This window comes from Triturus cristatus, chromosome 7 (assembly GCF_964204655.1).
Source record: "Triturus cristatus chromosome 7, aTriCri1.1, whole genome shotgun sequence".
NCBI lineage: Eukaryota > Metazoa > Chordata > Amphibia > Caudata > Salamandridae > Triturus > Triturus cristatus.
Window position 1 is genome coordinate 1798030330 of NC_140590.1, and position 26319 is coordinate 1798056648.

A 26319-nucleotide genomic window follows, 5' to 3' on the forward strand; every position below is an offset into this window, starting at 1 on the left:
TCACCAGCCACCAATATAACTCTGAAGCTCCAATGGTGGGTTACTGGAGGGCTAATGGGCTGGTAGTCTAGAACCAGGGGAGTGTGTCCTTATGCTTTGCTACCTTTGCCTCCCGCAGGTATTGGATGCCAGTTTTTAGTTTCTGCAGCTTTGCCACAATTAAGGTGCACAGCCTCACCCCTCCCTTAAGGTGTTGACTAGCAGCTTAGGGAGGAAGGCACAAGCACGCCCAGTTCCTATTGGGGAGAGGCGTGGAACACTCTTCAAAACAGCCTGGCTCCGATAGGCATTAGGGGGCACCTGGGAGAAACTTGGAGAAGCTTGTAGCTTGGTGGAGCACACCAGGCCTCTCCCCCAGGTCAGTAGAGTCTCGCCACAAAGCCAGCAACTAATTCCTCAACTTTGAGTACGATCCATCCCGTGCGTCCGATGTTACAACCGGATGGAAAAACTCCCATAGCAACCATGGAGACATGTGCCCACATACGTGCCTGGTGTCAATGGCAGAATTAGGTGACGGAACCAGTGGCGAACCTGCTCTTGCTTCCTACGGCGAGCGATGCATCCAGGCCATGCCCACTCATTCACTTCCTCTACAGTCGACCTGGCTCACTGCTCACCACTAGCTGAGTGAAAGGACATCTGTTTCAGTACTAAAGGGGTCAAGACCTATGCTTTGTAAAATATGATCTATCCACCACATAAATTATACATAGTTTGTTAAAACAATTACTCTACCAAAATGTCTTGTAGCTTTAAAAGTGTGTGTGTAGTAGTTCCTGTGAAACACCAAACAATTACTGTAGCAAACCAGCTGTCTAATACATTTAAGAAGAAATAAATAGACGCCAAGCAGCAATGATAATTTCAGAATACTTAGGAACAGTGTTAAAATGTCCATAGCATAGCTATCAGTGGAGCAGCTTGTGCAGTGTCTCCAGAGACCAGCATTGTGAGTGGGTCAAAGAGCACCAGCTCTAGTTTAGTTAATAGATCGTCAACTCCAGAAACAGGGAGCCTGTGTGTATATTGGCAAAGAACAAGTCTGGAAAAGAGCAGAAAATCATTTATTTGTGAACCTGAGAGACCCAGGTGCCAATTACGATCCTGTAAAAAAATTCCCCGTACGACTCGTATCCGGTCTTTTTACCGTACGAATCGTACAAGTGCCGTACAAACTGCCAACTACGATTCGCATGTGAAAAAGACCATACGAATCGCATTGGGAATTATTCCCCACACGTCCTCGGGTCGGATAATGTGTCCGACACATCCTCGGACGATTTACCGTACAAATGTGAAAAGTGAAGTCCGACCGCGCTAGTACGATCCATCCCGTGCGTCCGATGTTACAATCGGATGGAAAAAACACCATCCGCACCGAACTCCCATAGCAACCATGGAGACATGTGCCCACATACGTGCCAAACACCCCCCCAGCCCCCGTATGTATGCGCCGAACCACCCCCCCAGCCCCCGTATGTACGCCCCGAACCCCCACCCGTGCATGTACACCCCCGTACGTACGGACCGTATACCCACCCGTGTATATACACCCATGTACGTATGGCCCGTACCCCCACCCGTGTATGTATGGAGCGTACCCCCACCCCAACTGTGGATGTACGACCCGTACCCACACCCGCGTATGTATGGAGCGTACCCCCAACCGTGTATGTACGGACCGTACCCCCACCCCAACCGTGTATGTACGACCCGTACCCTCACCCACGTATGTATGGAGCGTACCCCCACCCCAACCATGTATGTACGACCCGTACCCTCACCCGCGTATGTATGGAGCGTACCCCCACCCCAACCATGTATGTACAGACCGTACCCCCACCCCAACCGTGTATATACGGACCGTACCCCCACCCCAACCGTGTATGTACGACCCGTACCCTCACCCGCGTATGTATGGAGTGTACCCCCACCCCAACCGTGTATGTACGGACCGTACCCCCACCCCAACCGGGTATGTACGACCCGTACCCTCACCCGCGTATGTATGGAGCGTACCCCCACCCCAACCGTGTATGTACGACCCGTACCCTCACCCGCGTATGTATGAAGCGTACCCCCACCCCAACCGTGTATGTACGGACCGTACCCCCACCCCAACCGTGTATGTACAACCCGTACCCTCACCCGTGTATGTATGGAGCGTACCCCCACCCCAACCGTGTATGTACGACCCGTACCCCCACCCCAACCGTGGATGTACGACCTGTACCCTCACCCGTGTATGTATGGAGCGTACCCCCACCCCAACAGTCTAAGTACGGAGCGCACCCCAGGCCCCAACACCAGCACTTTCACCCAACATCGCGCATGTACGAGTCGTACCAAGCCAGACACAAGGACAGCACTGTACAACAAAATTGGCGAAGTACACACCGTACACACGCTAAAAACGCACGTACACAACGAGGACAAAGCACAACAACACAAGAATACACTATTCGAATGGCATAAAGCCACAAAACATGTCCAACAAGCACAAATACAACACATTCACTGACCTGCAACTGCCAAAATCCCAAACAGAGGCCCAAAACACAACCACTCCTTATAACACACCCACCCAAAGTTCAAACACAGCCACACCCACCAATGGACCAATAAAAAGGGCCCACACACACAAACCATGAGCCTTTGCAACAGACTCACTGCTGCCAGACCCCACAGACAACCTACAGCACCATACTTGAACCTTTACTACACCTTACACTTGCACACCTTCACACACACACCTTCACAAACACCCCCTCATCACATTCACACACACCTGCACAACCACACCCACACACTCACAACCATCCACACCCACACCCCCCACAACCATCCACACCCACATCCCTCACCATGCCCACTAACAAGAATCCAAAGTTCACTAGCCAAGAGTTGGAGGTCCTTGTCGACGAAATCCTCAGAGTCGAGCCACACCTCTTTGGAACATTGGTCAGACAGACCAGCATTTCCGAAAAAACAGCCATGTGGCAGAGGATTGTCGATGCTGTGAATGCTGTTGCGTCCACCAGAAGGACCAGGCGTGAATGCTAAGCCAGGTGGTACGATCTGCGGAGGAGGGTCCGAGCCAAAATGACCGACGACCACAACCAGGCCAACATCACAGGAGGAGGGCCGCCCCGCAGACCCGTACAATACCATCCCTGGGAGGAGAGGGTGATGGCCATACTGCCGGTGGTGGCAGTGGACGGATTAGAAGGACTCCGAGACCCGGGTGAGTACACAAACAACTCACCTCACATTGAGGGAACGTCATCCACAACCAAACTCACAATCAGTCACGCAACCACCCAAAGCTATCGCATGACTCAACCACACTCCATGAACACGCACATGCCACTAGCGCCACCATGCCCCATGCACCCAGCTGGACAATGCCAAGTCACAGGCCACAGAAAACACCAACACAAGACACGGTAAGCCGGATGGCGGGAGTGTGGGCCCCAAAAATCACATAGTGCAACTCAGAAGCAGACAACAATGCCCTTTGCCCATATGGCCTAGGTCACAGCCAGACAAACAGTGTGTCCCCACACAGGAAAGACTTGCCAGCAAATGGCGGACGCCTTGCATTAAGACATGGGGGTGAAGGCACTTTTTGCACATGACAGCAGCTAATGAACAGCCAACACTGTGAAAGAGTGGCAGTACACACCACCACAGCAGCAGCGCAGACACACACACTACACCCAATGGGTGCCTGGAGATCAGAAACAAACTCACATCAACAAGCCAAGGGCCATTCAAAGATCTGCTAAAAGTGTGTGCCTAGGAAGCTGGGCTGAGGTGACAGAGGGTGGCACACAGAGGGAGGGAGAGGGGGAGAGAGAGGGAGGGAGACACAGGGAGACGGACAGAGGGAGGAGGCTGACACAGGGAGGGAGGGAGAGGGGGACAGAGAGGGAGTGAGAAAGGGACACACAGGGAGACCAATTCAGCCTTGTGGGGTGTGGGAATGTCTGCCCATCAGCAGGTGGACTGCGTGCATGTAGACAAGGGTGGCCAGTGCCTCAATCCCCCTCTCTTCTCCATGGCCAAACACAGGGCCATGTCTCAACCTGTGTACGAGCACAACGCCAGCTACCTGCATTATATAAGTGTGTGGAACAACTCCATGTGCCCACGTACAGTGCAACACGGAAGGCACCAATGCATGGCTCGCCACACCTGCTCACTCCAATGCTGACTGCAGTCACAATTGACAAAACAAGTAAGACTGAGCCACACATAGGTAAAGTCTCAAAAGCTGTGGCCAAGGGATATACCCATGTACAAGTGCACTGTGAATGGAATGCAAAACATATCCAAATTCCCAGAGGAAATGTGCCAACTTTGAAACGAATGAAACATGGATGTTGCATGGAACATAAATAACATTGTCTCTTTCACACACAGGTCAACGTCGTGGATCACCCCCCAACACTGGGGGGGAAGACTCACAGGACCCGGCTCTGCGGGATGCCGATCCCACCAGCAGCGACGACTCTCACCACTCTGTGGACGACCCCAACCAACCTGGCCCCTCTGGTGTCCAACCACCTGCAGCACCTGCGTCAGGTAAAACTGGGCCAACCACCACCCCCACTCCTGCCACATCCCAGGAGACACCCAAGATCCCTGCCCCACCACCACAATGCATCCAGGCTCACCAGGAGGGACACGGTGTACCGGGCACCCAGGAGGAGGCAGGCGACAACGCTAATACCACCCCTCAGGGGTCCCGGAGACCCGATGTGCCCACAAGGGCAGGCCAGGTGCAAGTGGGTAGGGGTGGTGGGAGTAGAGGACGGCGGAGGCGTGAGCCTGACCAGTTGGCTGCGGAACCGGTATATGCCCATGTCAGAAACATCCTGGACACATACCGGCAGGACACCACGGGCATGGCCCAGGTTGTGTCCATCCTCGAGGAGATCAAGACCCAGCAGGCCCAGCAACATGCGGAGCAACATGCCTGTCTACTGCGACACCAAGGGCGGATGGAGGACAGACAGGCTGAGCTTGTGACGGTGTTCAGGGGAATTCACAGTGCACTCCGTCGGATAGCCGACAACATGGGCAACCCTCCCTGTGCCGCCAGGCGTAGAACATCACCACCCACAGGGAGGGATCAGGAGGAGGAGGAGACATCCGACGGAGCATCCCAAACAACATCACGGCCTGCTTCTGAGGGATCCCGCAGGAGGGCGGGTCGTCCACGGAAAAGACCGTGAGGGTCGGCACAACAGCACCATCTCCCAGGACACCTGGCCTGGCACCTGGCCCACTGGACCAACAACAGCTCATCAGCAAAAGACATTCTCTGCCACATGGACTTGCTGGTCACTGTCTGACCAATGTTGACAAAGACTGTGGCATGGACTCTGAGGATTTCCAATGGCAAGGACACTAGGCCTGGGCGAAAATTTCGTTCCGTTCGCGGAAATTGCGATAATTTGACATTTTCGCGTTCTGCGGAGAGCGCGAAAATTGTCAAAATTTCCGGTTTCCGCAGCTTGGCGATAATTTGTTTCTTGCTCGCGCTGTAAAATAATACATTCTCGCGCGCGCTCGATCGCCTTACCTGAATCCCTGCGTTCGCCGACAAGTTTTCTTGATCCGGTCGCGTTCTCCATGAGATGTTGTATTGTTTTTAGCCATTTGCGCTGTCTCGCGACAGTTCGCGCCCGCAGTGACGTCATGCGTCGCGCGATCACGTCTTTCTTTTCGCGATCATGCACCGCGAGACAACTCAAAACAAGATGGCCGCGCCCGCAAGCAACCACATGGGTAAGTTGGCGAACCGCAACCATGCAGAAAATCTCGCGAACATGCAAGAAAAAAACTTCCGCATCTTCGCGATATTTCCGCTTGTTTGCGATAATTTTAAACATTTTCGCGATAATTTGCGAAAGTTAATTACGCAAAATCCGCCCACCCCTAAAGGACACCAACTCCCCTAGTGAACTTTGGATTCCACACACCCGGAAAGCCCCTCATGTCATACCCCCCCCCACATACCCCAACAAAAATAAAAGTTACACAATAAAGAGATGATGCCTACATTTTGCATTATTACCTTACATGTGTCTTGTTAAGTCTAACCATGCCAGAGTTCTCATATGACTCCAACCATCCACACCCTGGGGCCAGAGTCTGGCACAGGACACACATGGCTCACAATGTATTAGGCAAGACACACATGGAGCACCATACACACCCGTGATGGGCCCAACCAGCTGAGGGGGTGGCCGCACAACCGTGCCGACAGACATAGTGAGTACAGCGACAGCCATGCGCAGAGGTCAGGGATCATGTGGAGTGTCCTGGGGGGCACCCAGGTACGTGTGGACAGGTGGCAGAACCATGTCCTGCAAGCTTGAGTCAGGTGGATGCAGAGAATGGTGGCCTGGCCAACTTTGGATGCATGGGGATGGCACATGTCACAATACCCACACAGTCATGGACATCATGCACAATACACAGTCTAATCCCACACAAACGGCTTGCATCTTGCTACTCGACACATAGACACATAGCCACTATCACGGAAAACCATGCCAGACATGCTGTATGCACCGTGGCAACACACCAGCATTGACTGAGAATAGGCACCTTGGAGGCATAGGGACACCTTTATTATTCATGTATTTGGGAATGCAGAGGCAACTCGGAGTACACATAAACAGGTCATGTGGAGTAACATGTGGGTCCAACACTGGAACCCCCTTCTGCTGCACAAATGCGTGATAGCCATGGAACTGGCACACAAGTGTTGGCCAACAGCTAAACACCCCCTGCTGCTCACGGAGAGGCTGCCATACACCATTGATCCTCTGATGTGGAAGTCCCACATCATGTCAAGCCAATGCAAACCGTATGTGTCCGAGGGCAGTGTTACACACATTGATGCCATCATCACAATCCACTATCCCATCACAGATGACTGTCAACAAGTCTGACCATCTATTCAGGTGTACCCAGCTACATGTAATGTGTCCCATGGTGATGCGACATGTCTGCAGAGGAACCAAACATCGACAGGGGCAGTGTGCACACATCAGAAACAACAGCCACACCCAATACACCCCTGAGGCATCCCTTACCCTAAGGAGACTTCCAAACTTGTCCGTGCGTGTAACGCTGAGTCAGCACACGATGTTGTGTCCATGAGGAATAGCAGTGCCACAACAATGCAACCAGCAGACAGCATGCGCAAGTACCTGGGGATGAGAGACACACAAGAAGTCAGCCACAAAAAGCACACCCACTTGCATGTGCATGTACTCGACACATGTAAGGATGACAACATGCTAGGTCACAATTATGACTGGGGAAATACACTCATCACTGGCACCATCACTCCAGTGACACATCCACACACACCTCTGACTCACGTGGCATACATGCAGATGGACACACACATCGCAACACATGCCACACGGGGACCAATGCGTGCACACACAGACACTGGTACTCACCACTAAGCAAAGAAGTCGCGTATGAGCCGACTCCGGATGTTCTCTTGCGGAACCACATCCTCCACATCACTAGCCCCATTGCCAAGCCCTTCGTCCTCCACAGGTGGATGGTCCTGATCATCTTGATCCAGGATGAGTGGCACAGCTTTCTCAACTGCCATGTTGTGCAGCATGCAGCAGACCATGAAGATTTTGCAGACCTTCGCCGGGACATATGGGAGGGCGCCGCCGGTCTTGTGGAGGCATCTGAATTGGCTCTTCAGGAGGCCAAATGTCCTCTCAATCACTCGCCTTGTCCGGCCATGGGCGGTGTTGTAGCGGAGCTGGGCCGGCGTGATGGGGTTGCGGAGAGGTGTGATCAGCTTGGCATGTTGGGATAGCCAGCGTCCCCTACATGGAAACCACATGGACATGAGTAGGACAGGTGAAGCGGTCGTGCTGTAAGTCTACGCAAAATACAGGACAGACAGAGTGTACCCACCAACAACATATGCTCGTTCGTTGCGCAGCTGCGTCATCATTTCAGGCACCCGGCTACGCCTCATGATGTAGGCATCGTGTGCTGATCCTGGAAAACGAGCACAGACATGTGAAATCACCATGTTGGACAGACACACCACAAGGGCATTGATGGAGTGGTAGTGTTTGCGATTCCTGTACGCTACCTCCTGTGCCTGTGGTGGTACCAAAGCCACATGTGTCCCATCTATGGACCCAATGACATGGGGCATCCCTCCCAGGGCATAGAATCCACGCTTGACCCCAGTCAACAGTTCAGGAGTTGGGAAATGGATGAACTCATCCAGGTGAAGCAACATGGCCTCTAAGAAATCATGCAGCACACGGCTGAACATGCTCTGGGACATGCCACCAACATGAGCTATGGTATATTGAAAGGTACCCGTGGCAAGAAAATGTAGGGCTGCCATTACCTACAGCTTGGGTGTCAGTGCCGTAGGATACCTGTGCAGTGGTTGCAGGTGTGGTGCCAGCCTTGCCGTCAACTCCTCAATCAACGGTTGGGGGAAGCGGTAGCACCGGATACAGTCATTCTCCCGCATGTCAGCCAAGTCCGGAATTGGTCGGGGAAGAGGCGGCGCTCTGCAGTAATTTGGAAGTGACAAGGAAGAGTGAGTGCACTACAACAACAATTTACTTGTACTGAGCACATGTTAATCTATCAATACACATATGCTACATACGGAGTCAGGTATGTGCCACATGCCCTGGACACGTATGGCTGCCAGGTGACACTCCTACCAAGACCCAGCTCCACACGGAGATTGTGAACCTACACATCCCATGGCATGGGATTAGCTGTGTCCCAGTGTAAATGAACAGCCAGACGCAACACAGGAGTGACATACATCAACACATCAGCAGAAGTAGGATGTCGATTTCAGATACAGGTAGCGGAACACTAGAGCCACAGGTCACATGACATTACACTAGGACAGCCCACACACCTTGCCAATAAGGTGTACATGTAATGACTCACCACACATACATTGAGAGGATGCAGACATGTCCTTGTTATGCTACTCCGTGTCCCATGCATACATACGCACATCACATCCGATACCACATGTGGCCTGGTGTGCGTAAGAGTGTGCCATGTCCATCTACACACAGACACATGTTGGTTGCTGCAACAGCTGATGCTTTTGAGGGAGCACCAACATCAAGCTAATGGGAACACACCACACATACATGACATAGACACATCGTGCACCGTGGGTAGTGACATGTCTGGTGTGGTAACCCCTGTAGCGGGCATCAGGGGACACTTGCGTGTGTTGTTGACTGTGCTATGCCAGTGACGCTCATCCCAAGTGTGCAGTACGACATACACACATGTCAAGGGAGTTAAGGGCATGGCTGGCACACATTGCACCATCACACATAACATCTGTACACATCACATCATACATCTGTTGCCTCCTCGACTCAGGAGTAATGTGCCACATCACAGACTTTCACACCTGTGCCCCACACATGTAGTAATGCCCAGACAATGCCTTGATGTCCATCCATGGACAAGTACGTCAGCTCTATTCCTTCCTGTGTGCTGCCTGTCACCACTGTGATGCGTGAAAGGCACCGTACATTCGCTCAGAGGGCCTGTGTACGTTCCCTATCACTATGGGTGTGCTCGCGTATGCGTACCCATAGTGATAGTGAGCGTACAGGCGTGTGTACGGTCCGTATCACTATGGGTGTGCTCGCGTATGCGTACCCATAGTGATAGTGAGCGTACAGGCATGTGTACAGTCCGTATCACTATGGGTGTGCTCGCGTATGCGTACCCATAGTGATAGTGAGCGTACAGGCGTGTGTACGGTCCGTATCGCTATGGGTACGCACACCCATAGTGATACGGACCGTACACACGCCTGTACGCTCACTATCACTATGGGTACGCATACGCGAGCACACCCATAGTGATACGGACCGTACACACGCCTGTACGCTCACTATCACTATGGGTACGCATACGCGAGCACAACCATAGTGATACGGACCGTACACACGCCTGTACGCTCACTATCACTATGGGTACGCATACGCGAGCACACCCATGGTGATACGGACTGTACACACGCCTGTACGCTCACTATCACTATGGGTACGCATACGCGAGCACACCCATAGTGATACGGACCGTACACATGCCTGTACGCTCACTATCACTATGGGTACGCATACGCGAGCACACCCATAGTGATACAGACCGTACACACGCCTGTACGGGCCGTTGCTATGCTTTTGGGGTGCCCTAGGGCCCCGGTACGCACCGTACATGTGTGTGAAACTCCAAATTACATAGGGGACACATGAGGGACAAGTATAAAGGCCTACATGCATGCTGGTTGTCATGGAGACCAAGTTTAAAGTTTGAATTTTTTTCAGCAGGTGCACAGCAGAAGTCAGTTTGAAGAAATCTACTTTGTTGCAATGTGGTTCTGGAGTTGACATCATGCTCAAGAAAAAAACACAATCAGAACCCACTGACTGTGATAGGTTTGAAGGGATTGGAGGAAACATAGGATGCAAATGTGAGTGACCAATCACTCTGTACTCCTGTGCATGAAACAGGCCAGCAAGGCAGATATAAGGCAGCCAGGTCCCATGAGGGAGCACTTGCCTGCACATCTTTGGATTCTACGACCCAGCTGCTGCTACTGATTCCCTGGAACCATGTCAAAGTCTGTGGAGAGGTCACAGCCTTTCACCCTGGAGGAGAACCTGGCATTGCTGGATGTGATCCTCCCACAGTACCCCCTGCTGTATGGGTGACCAGGGTATCAGGTGAGTGCAGAGTCTACTAGCACAGACTGTGTCCCTTGTTTGTGACTGTGACTTCTGGCATTGTGTCCAGGTGTGACACACATGCTATGTACTGTAGGGGGGGTCCCAGGGGGGGAATGCCGGATGTCTCCCAGCCAGAGCATGCTGTGGTGCATGTCTGCCGTCCTCACTTGCATTGTGTTTACTGTGACAATCACTGCATGGTGCATGCCACATTCTGCCTGTCTTGTCCTCCTGGGAATGTAGCCTCTACAGTCCTCATGTGATTATGTGGTCAGCCCAGTGTGACAGGTGACTGTACCCACAGATGTGTGTTAGTTCTGTGTACCTGTGCTGAGAGTGTCCACATGATGTGTTCGTACCCTGGACATCGGTGTGTGTGTAAGTCCCCTGTCATCTGGGTGGATGCTTATGTGGAGTGTGGCACCCGGGCTGCATGAGGGATGGATATACCCTGCCCATGTGATGTGAGCAGGGAGCAGTGCTGTGTGTCTGACGTGCAGAGCCAGCCCCACACCTGTGAGCCCCCCCGTCTAGTAGCACATGTGCAGAGTGAGGTTTGTCGCTGCATTTGGCAATGGCAGGTGAATGTCCTGTGCCTGTGTGTGTCTGTGTACTCTGCTGAGGTAGCGTCAGTGGCCTGTGGCATGTGACTGCTTAGAGGTGCTGCACATTATCCTGGTGTAGCTTGTGATGCACAGTGTGAGCCTGGATCATTGATTGTGTCGTTGCCCTCACTCCACCTGTGTACTTTCAATGGCACGTACTGCTTTTGCCCTTCCCCAGAGGATCATGTCCCTATGACAAAGGTGCAATGCGTTGGATGCATACTATGCCTTGTTGTAAACAGCAAATTTGTTCTAATATGTGTCTCTGTGACATGTGCCAGGTGTATTGATGTAGTGTCACTTGTTCATCCTCACAGGTAGGCGCCTCTGCCAAGAAGCAGATCTGGATGAACGCCGCCAGTGCCGTGAGGAGGACGGAGGGTCACAAGCGGCGCCTGGCCCAGGTGAGGAAACGCTGGCAGGATATCCGGTGCTGGACGCGGAGAATCGCACGGGTCCTGCTGGGGGACTCACCTGAGACCCATAAGAACCGCGGGCGCCGCTGTCTGACCCACATCCACAAGCGTGTGCTGGCGGTGGTATTTCCAGACTTGGACAGGCGCTTACAGGAGAAGCAGCAGTAGGAAGGGGGTAGGTACATGTGTGTTTGTTGTGTGTCACCAGCATTTGGAAGTGCACAGTTGCATGAATACACTGCCAGGGTTTAAAGGTGCTGTGCAGATCCTGTTACCCACAGTATAGCGGTGCTCTCCTGCCTCCCTTCCCCTCCTTGCAATGTGTTCCCTGGTCTGTGTGTAGTCACTCCTTCACAAGGTTATGTAGGCTGGCACTTTATCCACGTGAACTATGCCTGTAGCATCATGTGTGGGGGTGGTGTGTAACAGGTTTTGGGACCTTGCCAGTGCCCTGTCCAGTTCAGTACAGTCCAGACATGGGAGTTAGTCTCTCAAGTGTCATGCCTTACAGCACGCATGTCCTATGTTGTGGCCTGTGACATGATGTGCATGAGTGTGCGATACGCATAGTGCAGGGATGGTGGCGTGTGTTGCAGTCATTCCCATTCAGGACCATGGAGTTGTGTGGCCACTACTGTCCCCTGGGGCATATTTTCCTAGGTGTCATGTGTGTCATCACAAAATGTGGACACTCTCAGTGTCTACAGCATAGGTTGTGCTCTGTGCCATTGTCCCCTGGCACCATGTATATTGACGTAAAATGTAGTACAAGTGTCCACTGTACAGCCTGACCTGATTTTCCTTGTTCATACTCACGGTGGCCAGTGCCTGTGTGTCTTGTTACAATCATCTGATGATGACCATTTGTACATGATTATTTGGACAGGCGCACCTTGGGTATTTTGTGTCCAATCTTGCATTTATCCAGCCCATGTGTATTTCACCCAGACTAAGAGATGTAAGTGCTTCCTGTGTCTCAACAAATTGTCTCATGTAGGGGGTGGTTGGTGCGGGCAAAGCCTACATGTCAAAACCTGATGTCTCCTTGCTAGGTCTGGCCAGTGTGTGATGTTTGTCTGGACATACACTCAAGGTGCAGTGAGCCAGTCATGGTGGGCATGTTTTCAGTATTACCTATGCAGCATGTGCCTCAAGTTCATGGATATGGTCCCTGCTCATCCCTATTTTCGGCAACGCTGTGTGGTGCAGATGCAGTGCTGGATTGTCCCCAGGGCCTGGCTCCTCTGTCAAACTCCATTTCATGTCATTTGCCATTGTGTCATGCTCTCCATGGTTTTTCAGTGGCATGGTGGGTCAACCAACTATGTAATGCATGCCCTACATCTGTACCTTGTTTTGTAGATGTTACTGATCTTTCTTTTCAGGCTATGCACTGTAACCTATGTAGATTGGACTCATGTGACATATGTATACAGGTGTATGATTAATTGCTGTCTCTTCACCTTGCCCACAGCATCGTTGGGGGACACGGAGGGAGACATGAGCACAGACGGAGCGGAGGGACCGAGCACCAGTGCCAGCGTTGACATCGTGGCTGGCACATTGAGTGGAACTGAGGCGGAGGAGAGTGAGGCCGAGGACCTGTCCACTGGCACGACAGAATATGAAGCTGACGGGTCCAAGGATGATCTCTCCGAGTGGGCGGAGGCTGCACCAGCAGCTGACAGCGGCACAACATCTCTCCCCGCCCCCTCCATTGCCATCAGCCGCCTCCCACTTGCTGGTGTCCCTTCCCAGCGTGCCCGGTCACCACATGTCTCCTTCCTGCCAGGCACCGCAACCCCTGCCCCTGTCTCCACTGCTGCCGCCAATGCTGAGTCTGTGGACATCCAGCGGCAGTTGCAGGTTGGTCAGGCTGCGATGCTTAATGTCCTCCATGGCCACAGCCAAGTGCTGAACAACATGGAGGCATACTTGGAGGGCATTTTCTCATCGCAGGCTGACCAACGCAACTTGCTGAGGTCCATTGACTCGACACTGACTGCAGCAGTGGGTCTCCTGCAGCGCTACGTCCAACCCCCTACCCCTGACCCATCCACACTTCCCACTCCCATGCCTGTCCCACGTACACCCAGACATCAGCATGCACCCACCACAACAGACACAGGCACCACACCAGCAGGGACGGTCTTACGCACACCTCCTGGCACGCACACACAGAGTGAAGTAGGCACACCCACTGGGTCGGGGGGCAAACGTAAGCCACGCAGCCAGAGTGGGAGTCTGCATTCCACCCAATCCACTCCCTCCAAATCCCCTCTCCTCAGCTCTCCTGGCCACATATCCGACAAAGACTCCTTCATGGCCGCTCTGTCCCTGAGCCCCACTGTGACACCACCCCGCAAGCGGTCAAGGGAGTCCCCGGTCAGGGTGGTTGAGTCCCCCCCCTGTCCACACCCTCCCCCAGTGGCGCTGCCACCCATCCCTCCGCCCCCCCCTCCTTGGGGCCTGTGGTTCCTTCAGGTGCAGGGGAGTCGCTGAAGGACCTTGCTAAGGTGTGCAGCGACATCCTGGCCTCCGCCTTTGGCCCTGCCCCATCCCCTGTGGTGGAGTCCTCCATCCCTGCACCCTCGACGCCTACCCTTCGCCCTCATGTCCCTGCGGTGCCTGGTCCTTCCCCCCCACATGATGCCCTCCCCGCTCTGGAAGACGAAGGAGTCTGACTGTGCAGGCAAGCTAGGGGACACGCGTCCCACTGTGTCCCCCACCTGGATTTGAACTTTGGATTGCCCTATGGGCATTGAACATTTTGAACTTTCAAGGGACAAACTGATTTTTGGATGCTGAATAAAGCAATTTATTTTTCCTTAGTACACTACTGTCTGTCTGGTACTGCTGTTGGTCGACCTGCCCCATTATTTTGGGTGGTGATAATGTGTGTTGGGTGTGTGGGAATTGTAGTCTTGTGCTGGTCATAGGGTGGATCCTGGTATCTGTGTGCCATCACAAGCTGTTGGCTACATAACTTTGTTCATGTAAGCAGTTACTGCATGGTGACATCGTCCCAAGGTGTGTTCCTTCCTCTGTGTAACCTGACATCTTCCCTGCAGGGTCTTTCCAATATGTGGTGCTGAGCTGTGTCTACATTGGCTGGGTGTGTGACGGACTCGTTAGACTTGGGCCATGCATGCTGAGCGATGTCTCCACCTGCATCATTCGTGGCGTCCTTGGTGGTCACTGTACTTGTGTATGTAGACTGTTGTCATGACTTCATGTGTACATGTTTTCTTTTTGGCGCTATGCATGTGTATACTCCCAGCCTCGCACACATGTGGTACATGTACTGCAGGATCTTTGTGCACCTGACTGACATTTGTGGGCATTGGATCTGTGGGTACTCCACCCTTTTCTTTGCAGAGGCACTGCTGTGAGTGTTAGGCACCCAGCCCTCCTGTGTCTGGGCACTGCTGGGAGGACTCTGCACAAACCCCTCCTGTGTCTGGGCACTGCTGGGAGGACTCTGCACACACCCCTCTTATGACTGGGCACTGCTGGGAGGGTTAGGCACCCACCCCTCCTGTGTCTGGGCACTGCTGGGAGGACTCTGCACACACCCCTCCTGTGACTGGGCACTGCTGGGAGGACTCTGCACACACCCCTCCTGTGACTGGGCACTGCTGGGAGTGTTAGGCACCCAGCCCTCCTGTGTCTGGGCACTGCTAGGAGGACTCTGCACAAACCCCTCCTGTGTCTGGGCACTGCTGGGAGGACTCTGCACACACCCCTCTTATGACTCGGCACTGCTGGGAGTGTTAGGCACCCACCCCTCCTGTGTCTGGGCACTGCTGGGATGACTCTGCACACACCCCTCCTGTGACTGGGCACTGCTGGGAGGACTCTGCACACACTCCTCCTGTGTCTGGGCACTGCTGGGAGGACTTTGCACACACCCCTCCTGTGACTGGGCACTGCTGGGAGTGTTAGGCACCCACCCCTCCTGTGTCTGGGCACTGCTGGGAGTGTTAGGCACCCACCCCTCCTGTGTCTGGGCACTGCTGGGAGGACTCTGCACCCACCCCTCCTGTGACTGGGCACTGCTGGGAGGACTCTGCACAAACCCCTCCTGTGTCTGGGCACTGCTGGGAGGACTCTGCACACACCCCTCTTATGACTGGGCACTGCTGGGAGGACTCTGCACACACCCCTCTTATGACTGGGCACTGCTGGGAGGACTCTGCACCCACCCCTCCTGTGTCTGGGCACTGCTGGGAGGACTCTGCACCCACCCCTCCTGTGAATGGGCACTGCTGGGAGGACTCTGCACCCACCCCTCCTGTGTCTGGGCACTGCTGGGAGGACTCTGCACCCACCCCTCCTGTGACTGGGCACTGCTGGGAGTGTTAGGCACCCACCCCTCCTGTGTCTGGGCACTGCTGGGAGGACTCTGCACACACCCCTCCTGTGACTGGGCACTGCTGGGAGGACTCTTCACCCACCCCTCCTGTGTCTGGGCACTGCTGGGAGGACTCTGCACCCAACCCTCCTGTGACTAGGGAACTGCTGGGAGGACTCTGCACCCACCCCTCATGTGTCTGGGCACTGCTGGGAGGACTCTGCACCCACCCCTCTTATGACTGGGCACTGCTGGGAGTGTTAGGCACCCACCCCTCCTGTGTCTGGGCACTGCTGGGAGGATTCTGTACCCAACCCTCCTATATCAGGATATGTACGCTTAGAACATACACGGGTGTGGGTTCGCTCCATGCATACGAGGTGGGGGTATGGTCCGTACATACACTGTTGGCATGGGGGGTACGCTCCATGCATACGCGGGTGAGGGTACGGGTCGTACTTACACTGTTGGGGTGGGGGGTACGCTCCATACGTACGCGGGTGGAGGTACGGGTCGTACTTACACTGTTGGGGTGGGGGGTACGCTCCATACGTACGTGGGTGGGGGTACGGGTCGTACTTACACTGTTGGGGTGGGGGGTACGCGCCATACGTACGCGGGTGAGGGTACGGGTCGTACTTACACTGTTGGGGTGGGGGTACACTCCATACATACGCGGGTGGGGGTATGGGTCGTACTTACACTGTTGGGGTGGGGGGTACGCTCCATACGTACGCGGGTGGGGGTACGGGTCGTACTTACACTGTTGGGGTGGGGGGTACGCTCCATTCGTACGTGGGTGAGGGTACGGGTCGTACTTACACTGTTGGGGTGGGGTGTACGCTCCATACGTACGCGGGTGAGGGTACGGGTCGTACTTACACTGTTGGGGTGGGGGGTACGCTCCATACGTACACGGGTGGGGGTATGGGTCGTACTTACACTGTTGGGGTGGGGGTACGCTCCATACGTACGCTGGTGGGGGTACGGGTCGTACTTACACTGTTGGGGTGGGGGGTACGCTCCATACGTACGCGGGTGGGGGTACGGGTCGTACTTACACTGTTGGGGTGGGGGGTACGCTCCATACGTACGCGGGTGGGGGTACGGGTCGTACTTACACCGTTGGGGTGGGGGGTACACTCCATACGTACGCGGGTGGGGGTACGGGTCGTACTTACACTGTTGGGGTGGGGGGTACGCTCCATACGTACGCGGGTGAGGGTACGGGTCGTACTTACACTGTTGGGGTGGGGGTACGCTCCATACGTACGCGGGTGAGGGTACAGGTCGTATTTACACAGTTGGGGTGGGGGGTACACTCCATACGTATGTGGGTGAGGGTACGGGTCGTACTTACACTGTTGGGGTGGGGTGTACGCTCCATACGTACGCGGGTGAGGGTATGGGTTGTACTTACACTGTTGGGGTGGGGGGTACGCTTCATGCATACGGGGGTGGGGGTACGGTCCGTACATATCCGTACCCACGCTATGGAATGCTTGTGCGGGCCGTACCCAGGCCTTTGCCACGTGGGTACAGCCGTCCCGCCATTGTTGGGGTGACGTAGGTGTGGGCGTGGTACAACTCATACCCACGCTCTTAAGGCGTGGGTACGGGATGTACCTGTATTGTTGTGTTGCCGGTTTGCGTCGTCAAGCACTTCTGTTGTGGCGGACGCTGGCTTTGCTGGACACGCCCCCACCCCCTCGTAGTGACCAGGGCCTGGGGGTCAGGTATGTCCAGGGCATGTGTGCTGTGTGATTTTGGTGGGGGTTTTGTGGCCTGCCCCTGCTCCTGCTCCCCCTTTCCCCCCTCCCTTTGTTGTTCTGACCTTCTGCGGCGTCTGCGTCGTAACCTGTAGAGGAGGTCGACTGCTATGAGGGCCGGGATGACACGTAGGTTCGGGTCCATGTCTGTCCATCGCGTGCAGGTACTCCTTGTTCGCGTCGTCCTGATTTCCCGGCAGTTTTTGGCTGTCGGAAAATATTGTCCGTGCGGGATGACGTCGGTGCGAATCGTACTTCCTGGTTCGTGTATGGCAGGCTGCGTGCGACCCGACGTCACGTTGGCGCTTTCCCGGATCACATTTGTATGTTTATTTTCGTCAGTCGGGGTTTCATACGATTCTTACGGAAATAGTATTTCCGTGCGAATCGTACTTCCATGTTTGTATATTGTTACGACCGGGTACGCGTCGGACGGAGAATATGCTCCGTCGGACGGCTCGTACCCGGTTTTTACAGGATCGTGATCTGCACCCCAGTGTCTGAATGTAACTGATGGATTGCCGTAGTGAAGTGGTGTTGGAGAAAAACAAATGACAGCAAGCAGGAATTAAAGAATAGCTTTAGGATAGAAAAAAGAAAGGGAGAGAGGGTGGAAGATCATAGAGTAGAAGAAAAATATGAAAAAAGGAGGGGAGAGAGAAAAGGGAGGAAGGCAGAAAAAGCAAAAGGGTGATAGAGCAGCAAGTAAAAAGAAGAGGAGCCAAAAGTGTGAAATAGTAGAGATTGTGAGATAATGCATGAAGGTCAAAGAAAGGACACAGCTTAAAAATGATGATATGGCTGAGAAAGGTATATGGAGGACAGATAACAGAAAGCAACACGTTGGAGGAGTGGTAATATGCATGGGAAGAACTGAAAGACAAATAATTTGAAGAGATGAGGAGAGGAGAAAAACAAAAAAAAAGATAGGTCTTACTATAAAAAAGGAATGAACGAGGCAGGAAGGAAGGTGATACAGATGGTAATCAGGGAGCTGAGATTGATTGCAGAGACGGAGAGGCAGGAATGGCAGAAAAGGCTGAAAAAGAATAAAAGATATAAAAACAGAAAGCTATAGAGGTGGCAGAAGGAAGAAAAAGAAAAAAGAAACTCTCAAGAGAGTATAAGGGGGTAATTGAGAACAGAAAGAATTGGAAGGGAAAGGGTGAGTGGCAGAAAGAAAGGACACAGTGACCATAGAGGGACTGAGATAAGGATAAGAGAAGGCAAAAAAGGAGTTAAGAAACAGCAATAAAGAAGGATGAGCAGTAGAAAGGGGGCATATATAAGCATGTCAGGAAGTATAGTAGGATGGAGGGGAGGAAAACTACTGAGCCAAATTTAGATGCACATTGAAGAGACAGAAGAGAATGGGGAACAGTAGGCGAGAGAAGAATGGGAGAAAACAGAGAGGGATAGATGAATATGGTGAGAAGAGGAAAAAGGAAGAACAGAGAACAAACATAATGATGACTGAGGAGGAAAAGGAGACAGATGGGAAGATAGATGGGAGAGTGTAAGAGGATAATGTAATGGAGATAGGAGTGAGGAAATTCAGGTGGAACGAGGAGCTCAAAGACGCATTAGCAGTGCAAAGCTTTCATTCATACATTTGTATATCAGTCCATCATGTACAGAAATATCAGTCTAAAAAACATAGTTAGTAGAATATCATTCAAGGATTGTGATGGCAAGTATGTAGAGGTAATTAGAAATAGGAATGATGGGAGTTCCAATAAAGGCAATGAGGCAGCAGTGGACAATAATCATTGGTATAGGACCACTGCTATTATCCTTCTAGTGTCCTGATCCCCTGTTTTTTCAAGATATGTTGACTGCTGGGGTAAACGAGGCAGATTTTGTGGCTTAGGGCACACAGCTAGCCTTCACCTCTCCTTCCTACCATTGCTAAGTGTCCCTGGGGCCAAACAAGGAGGGACATGAGAATTTACCTCTCTATCAGTGTTTCCCTCGGCCAGGCCAAACAAAGAAAATATGTTTTTCCGAACAAAAAGAGTCAGGGACTGACTGCTGTCCACTCTCACACCTCCTACTATCCCTGTTTAAAAATCAACCGACATCCTGAAATCAGCAGCCAGTCACAGTAGGAGGCAGGAAAGCTTTTGAATATTTGGAACTTTGATGGTTTTTGCAACCACTTGTATCTTCTGGAAGATGATTTTTAAAATTAGGACATCAAGAGTTTCCTTAAGCCATTTAGCCCACAATAGCTAGCTGTATCAGCCCTTAAAGATCTGTTCCTTTGTTATAAGTTCACCTTCTGCTCTTGCATATAATGCTGGATCAGGACTTTATTTGCAAGTGTAGTTGTTGAAATTGGATAAAAACTATAATTTAGAAAACAAAAAACAAACACTGAACTAACTGTAACTTGCACCTCTGCCATACACTGCTAATGACCCCACATATTACATCACTAATTACATGTTAAAGGACCTCATTAAGAACATCACTTATTCCATCTCAAATGACATAGTTAATGACATCACTGATGAACTCCTTCAATCACTGTGACAGTGTTCTATAGGGCTTGTGGGCTTCAAGTAATTCAAAGCGCTACACATTTGGCCAATTTTCTTTCACCAATCATATGGTATATCTTTCTAGTCATCCACAGCCCCTCTTTTTACAGATTGTCACCCACCTAACAAAAAAACACCTCCCTAGACATTAAAGGGGTTCAAACCTTCAATAATGTCCAAAAAAGAAGATGTTTACAATAAGGTCCTGCATCAAGCAACCTTACAGCCGGCCAACCCCCATTCTATACTGCCTTTCACCATGCAGATCAGGTGGCTGGCAGCAGTGCCTTGATTTTGGCCTGGTTATTTTCTCAACACTTAATGGGGAGGGGGGTCCCAAAATGTGTTTTTCTTAGGAAAAGTGAACAATGATACCAGAGGATCTACAATGCTAACAGATCTAAAGATAAAATCAGATTGGCTGTGACCACATCAACAAATATGTAGTGGCAGCCATTTTAGGGCTCGGAGACGTTGAGTCTCATGTCCTGAAGAAAAGTTAAACAAATCATATAAGGAGACAGGATAGGGAGTCCCTTCTCCCTAAGCCTAGGGTGAAAGTTTTAATCATAGATTATGGGTCCGAGAAGGATCAAGGAGTTGCGGCCTCCCTCAGTGTCTGCACAAGGCCCATGGGACGGTGAACAGCGTTTACTTCGCATGCGATTCTTCGCATGCCATTACAAAGCGGACGTTAGAACGACTGCGTTGTTAGTTCGTATACCTTTACTACGCAAGTTGGAACAGCGACTTGCGTTAGGAGGAGAAGGTGTTGGATTTAAAATCCAACACCTTCCCTAGTGTCCGCATAGACTGGAGTTGGAATAGTAAATGATACTATTCCAACATCCAGCGCCACCCACTGCAATTCGTTGTTCCGAATTGGGTAGTAAAGGTATGCGAACTAACAAAGCGGTCGTTCTAACGACCGCGTTGTAATGGTATGCGTACTAAGCGCATGCTAAGTAACGAGTGATATTCCCATGGGACCCCATTCCCTAGGCTCGAGGTTTAATTTTTGCAGATAGGGTGTGTGCCCTCTCCTGAACTTATAGAGTTCACAAGAATTGCAGCAGGCAGGGGTGTATTGCCCTCACCTTCAGCCATGCCCTGAAACCTGATTAGTGCAGCATCTGGGAACCCCATTCATTGGGAGAGTGGGGGTAGATAATTTAAAATGAGACATTTTAAGTGCTATGTGGTGAAGCAGTGATCTTTGAAAAATATTGTGTTCTTACATTTTCTGTGTATTTCATTTCAGATCAGATTATCATTGAACAATTGACAGCTACATCTGTGGTCATATGGAAGAAGGAAACCTGACCTCATCTGCTGACTTCTTCATCGTGGGATTTTCAGATCTTCTGCAGTTGCAAGTTCCACTTTTTGCTGTTTTATTGATGATGTATCTGCTGACAATGATGGGAAACCTACTCATAATGGCCATAGTTTATTATTCTGCAAGTCTTCATACTCCTATGTATTTCTTCCTTACCAATTTGTCCTTCCTTGATATCAGTTACACCTCATTTATCTTCCCTCAAATGCTGGCCCACTTTTTTTTTAAGGGCACATACATGTCTCTTACTGAATGTCTGCTGCAGGTGTATTTTTTTGTATTTATGGTTTCCACAGAATTTCTCCTCCTAGCAGTCATGGCTGTTGATAGATATATGGCCATCTGCAATCCTCTTCACTACACGATCATAATGAATAAAGCAGTGTGCTTCCAGTTAGCTGCGGGGAGCTGGGTGGTTGGACTGACTGATGCAATACCACACACTGTACTAATGTCTGGACTTTCCTACTGCCAGTCCCACATAATCAACCACCTATATTGTGATGGGACAGCTCTTATGAAACTTTCCTGCACTAGCACTCATACTATTGAGGTGTTTACCTATGTCATTGGTGCTTTTGTTGGATTAATGCCATTTGTTTTAATCATAACAACTTACATCAAAATCATATCAACTGTGCTTCAAATTCAGTCTACAGAAGGCATGCGAAAGGCTTTCTCCACATGTGCTTCACACCTCACAGTGGTTATTCTGTTCTATGGATCTGTCTGCTCCACATATATGCGACCGACATCATCATATTCAATAAAAGAAAACAAGATATTATCGTTGTCATATATCATAGTTACTCCACTGTGTAACCCAATTATATACAGTCTGAAAAACACAGAGTTTAAAAATGCCCTTAAAAAGGCAAATCATAAATTTAAGACTGGAAACATTCAGTGGTAATCATTTTCAATTTAATATTTGTTGAAAATACATGCCTATTGGATGATGTTAATTTAAGTGTCAGGTATGTAACACGATTTTATTTTTCTGAGAGTGATATATACCAATGCAAGTAAAGGATAAAATGCAGATGAGTTTTACTTTTGTGTTCAAGAGAAAAAGATCACAAAAACAGACAGAACAGAATGAAAATACTTTATCTAGTTGGCAGAGGTATGCACCCTGTCCAAGTAGGGACCCAAATCCTAGTCAGGGTAAGTTATATACACACCCTAAACTAACCTGTGCTCACCCTCTGGTAGCTTGGCACAGAGTTGGCTGGCTTAACTTAAGAGGCAATGTGTAAAGTATGTAAAGTATTTGTGCAGCGATAAACACAGTAAAGCAGTGAAAACACCACACGAAAATAAGCAGATTACAAAATAGAGCCAAATGTAATGAGCAAAACTAGATCAAAACAACAAACATTCAATATGGTGCTTAGAAACATAAAGTGCTCAGCGGGACTGTCTGGTCATGCTTGACCAGTTCAAATCTGAAAAGTCAGTCTGACTGTGCTGGAGTGCAGTTCAGATAAAGGAGGCATGCAGGACCCACTGCAAACAGTACCTTCAGAGAAGAAGTGTTGACAGAGAGAAGCAAGATACCAGGAGAAGTCAGAGGCGATGCATTGGTGACGATCCTTAGGATTGTAGGTGTTGGAGAGCAAACCACATTTAAACTTACTTTTGATGACTTGAGAAACTGATTATGACACTTCCGGAGAGAAAAATGATAAACGTGCACCAACTGCACATTCAAGAAAACATGACAAGACAAGAGAATTTCTAGTTGCTGCATGTTAACTGCATGCAGAAAAGATTAAATTGTTTGTTTAGCTTATATAGAATGTGGTTTACAGATTAACAAAGTGTTATATTTTATTAACGTATGCTAAAAACGTGTAGAGGGTGAACTCTAATGCTCTGAAATTTACCTCTAATCATGTTTAAGTTCATTCATATTGCTAAAAAAAAAGTTTCAAGCATTTTGTTTAAACTTAATTATGATGGAGAATTTGACCAAATCTGTCTTTTATGTGTGTATGTGTGTAAAAGTGTGCACCAAAATGGCAAAAGAGAAAGTAGGTGTTACACATTTCTACTCAACGATACATCTGGGAAACTTTCAGAGATTGCATTTTACCTATATAGTGATGTTACTCACCTGAAACTTTAATCTAATTCTATATTATGAAATATATTTACATGTTGGCTCATACAAAAAGCAGTAATACATCACACAGACTCAAATTATTTGCAACCAAACAAAATTATCTCAAGTACATCAGAGTTATATTACAATCACAAGGTCTTAAACTTCCTATGAATGCATGCTAAATAATTCTATATGTTTTAGGTTATGTTAGCCTAATTTAAAATGGGCCTGACTGCTTGATTTGTTAAATCCACTGCTTGTGAGAGAATTCCTCAGTACAACCAATAACGTGAAACAATGTTTTCTTTCCTGAGCTCTCAAATATTGTACAAAATAAATTGCTACTTTTTTTGTTGCAGTCCAGGTCAACTGTCTTTGTGAACTTGCTTGTGTTCTCTTGCAAAAGGAGCAAAAGGACCAAAGGAGCATTGTTCCTACATTTCACATATTGGATTGCTTAAGGATTGCGTAACTGTCCCAACTATTTCTACACATTTTGTACCTTCTTTATGTCATCTGACACCTATCCTATATGAACTGACCAATGGACTGAGTGGTAGGACCAGATAAGGTGATTCCAGGAGGTGGCACCTCCGGAACGTTAAGAATAAATTATTGCCTGATTTAACAGACATTGCTGAAGTGGCTTGTTTGCTGGTGTTGGTGATGCATGGGCTGCTGCTGGATTTTTCTTTACTGATAGAGTTCTGCAAGCATGCTGACAACGAACCCTAAAGAAGAATTTGGAAAACTTTCCTGGCTAGTCTGACTCATCTGGCTTCCTTTCCAGAACTGACACATATTCTATATGCACTTGTGGTCTCTTACCCCTGGGATACTACTCAAACTGATATATTACATGTTCCTTCCTAACCTCTTGATCTTTTTGTATTTCATTAGAAATTCATAAAATTGTCTTATGGCCTGATTGCAAATTTACCAATGCCCTTATCTTTCCTTACATATTGACTCAGCTATCATGATTTATTCCTATCCACATGAATGTGCATTAGTAATTTGGGTTTACAGATGACTAGGGGAGATCATATAGAGAGATCTCAGAGCATCAAATACTCATGATATTGCTCTGTATAGATTTAAGTGAGCTTTTGGTGTATATGATTTTTGCTCGCCTATGTTTCTTTAGGAGATTTGAGCTTACAGTAATAATCTTATACCTTACATCATTGTTTTGAGAGTAATTTACAAAAGTCTTATTTCTAGTTTATAGTCCAGTTATCCATATCCAACCTCTCTCAGCACAAAACAAGGTCCATCAGAGGACCAAGAGAGCGGTATAACATTTGACAGAAAGAGAAAGATATATGTGGGCCCAAAAACACTACAAAATAGGTGATGTGTCAGTTCCAAAGTCATGCATTTTGGAAGATGCTTTGTCTTCGAACTCATGATGAGGAAGGTGATGCATCAATGTCAAACTGTGCTGCCGACACTGAGATGTCCTTGAAGCAGTGATACGTTGGCATTTAAGGGAATGCATTGATTCTGACTGGTGCAAAAATGACAATGCAGGGATTATAGCAAAGACAACCAGAAAAAAACAATTCCACTTGGACTCATATTTATCAGATTCCAGAGGCTGTAGCGGGGTTGTATGAAGTCTTTGATGTCCCAGAGGCTTAGCAGGCAAACAAGTTCTTGGAGTCACTTAGTTCTGGGGATGCCGAGATGCAGATCCAGTCGTTCTCACTATCAGGCAAGGACAGCAGACAGCAGGTCAAGCACAGTGGAGCAGGAGTCCAGCACAGTGACAGTCGTTTCAGCAGGACAGCAGTCCTTCTTGCAGAGTGTCCTCAGGTGCCGAAGTATATTGAGTTGGTGGTGTCAGGGGTCCAGTACCAATACCCAGTTAGAAGTAGGGGAGACTTCAAAGAGAGGCCTTTGAAGTGCACAAGGTCCCTGCCCTTTCTGCCCTCACTCCAGACTCACTACAGGGGGTATGCATCCCTTTGTGTGGGTACAGGCACAGCCCCATTCAGGTGCAAGTATCAGCTCCTCCCTCCCATCCTGCACATGATGATCCATCAGCCTGGTGATGACCCATCTGGATGTGAATTGCCCATTAGGCAAACATAAGCTCCCTTTGTGTGTGGCTGTCTAGAGGGAATGCACAAAACCCAGCTGTCACCCACTCCAGATGTATATTTAGAGATAGGCAGTGGCACAAAATGGTTAAAGTGAGAAAATTGCAATTTTCTAAAACTGACATTTTCAGACTTACAACTAAAAATCCGACATTCCAATAAGATGTGATTTAAAATTGTGAGCTCAGATACACCAACCTCAAAGTATAGCTCTTTTACCAATAAAAATACAATTGCCAAATGTAAGAAGGTAACCCCAATGTTAACCTATGGGAG

General features: G+C 49.9%; 1 protein-coding gene across 3 annotated transcripts in view; it reads left to right on the forward strand.

Moving 5' to 3' along the window:
- Positions 1 to 24572, forward strand: part of LOC146813192 (olfactory receptor 5V1-like) — an 87408-nt gene extending 62836 nt beyond the window's left edge. For 2 of the 3 annotated variants that reach the window (XM_085620082.1, XM_085620083.1), the window contains one exon: positions 21751 to 24296. In XM_085620082.1, the coding sequence (XP_085476208.1) occupies positions 21794 to 22741 (948 nt within the window). In that variant the 5' untranslated portion in view covers positions 21751 to 21793 and the 3' untranslated portion in view covers positions 22742 to 24296. Of the gene's footprint in view, positions 1 to 21750 lie in introns of all 3 variants that reach the window. The other variant, XR_014966964.1, reaches the window with a different exon arrangement.
- Positions 24573 to 26319: the final 1747 nt, after the last annotated feature.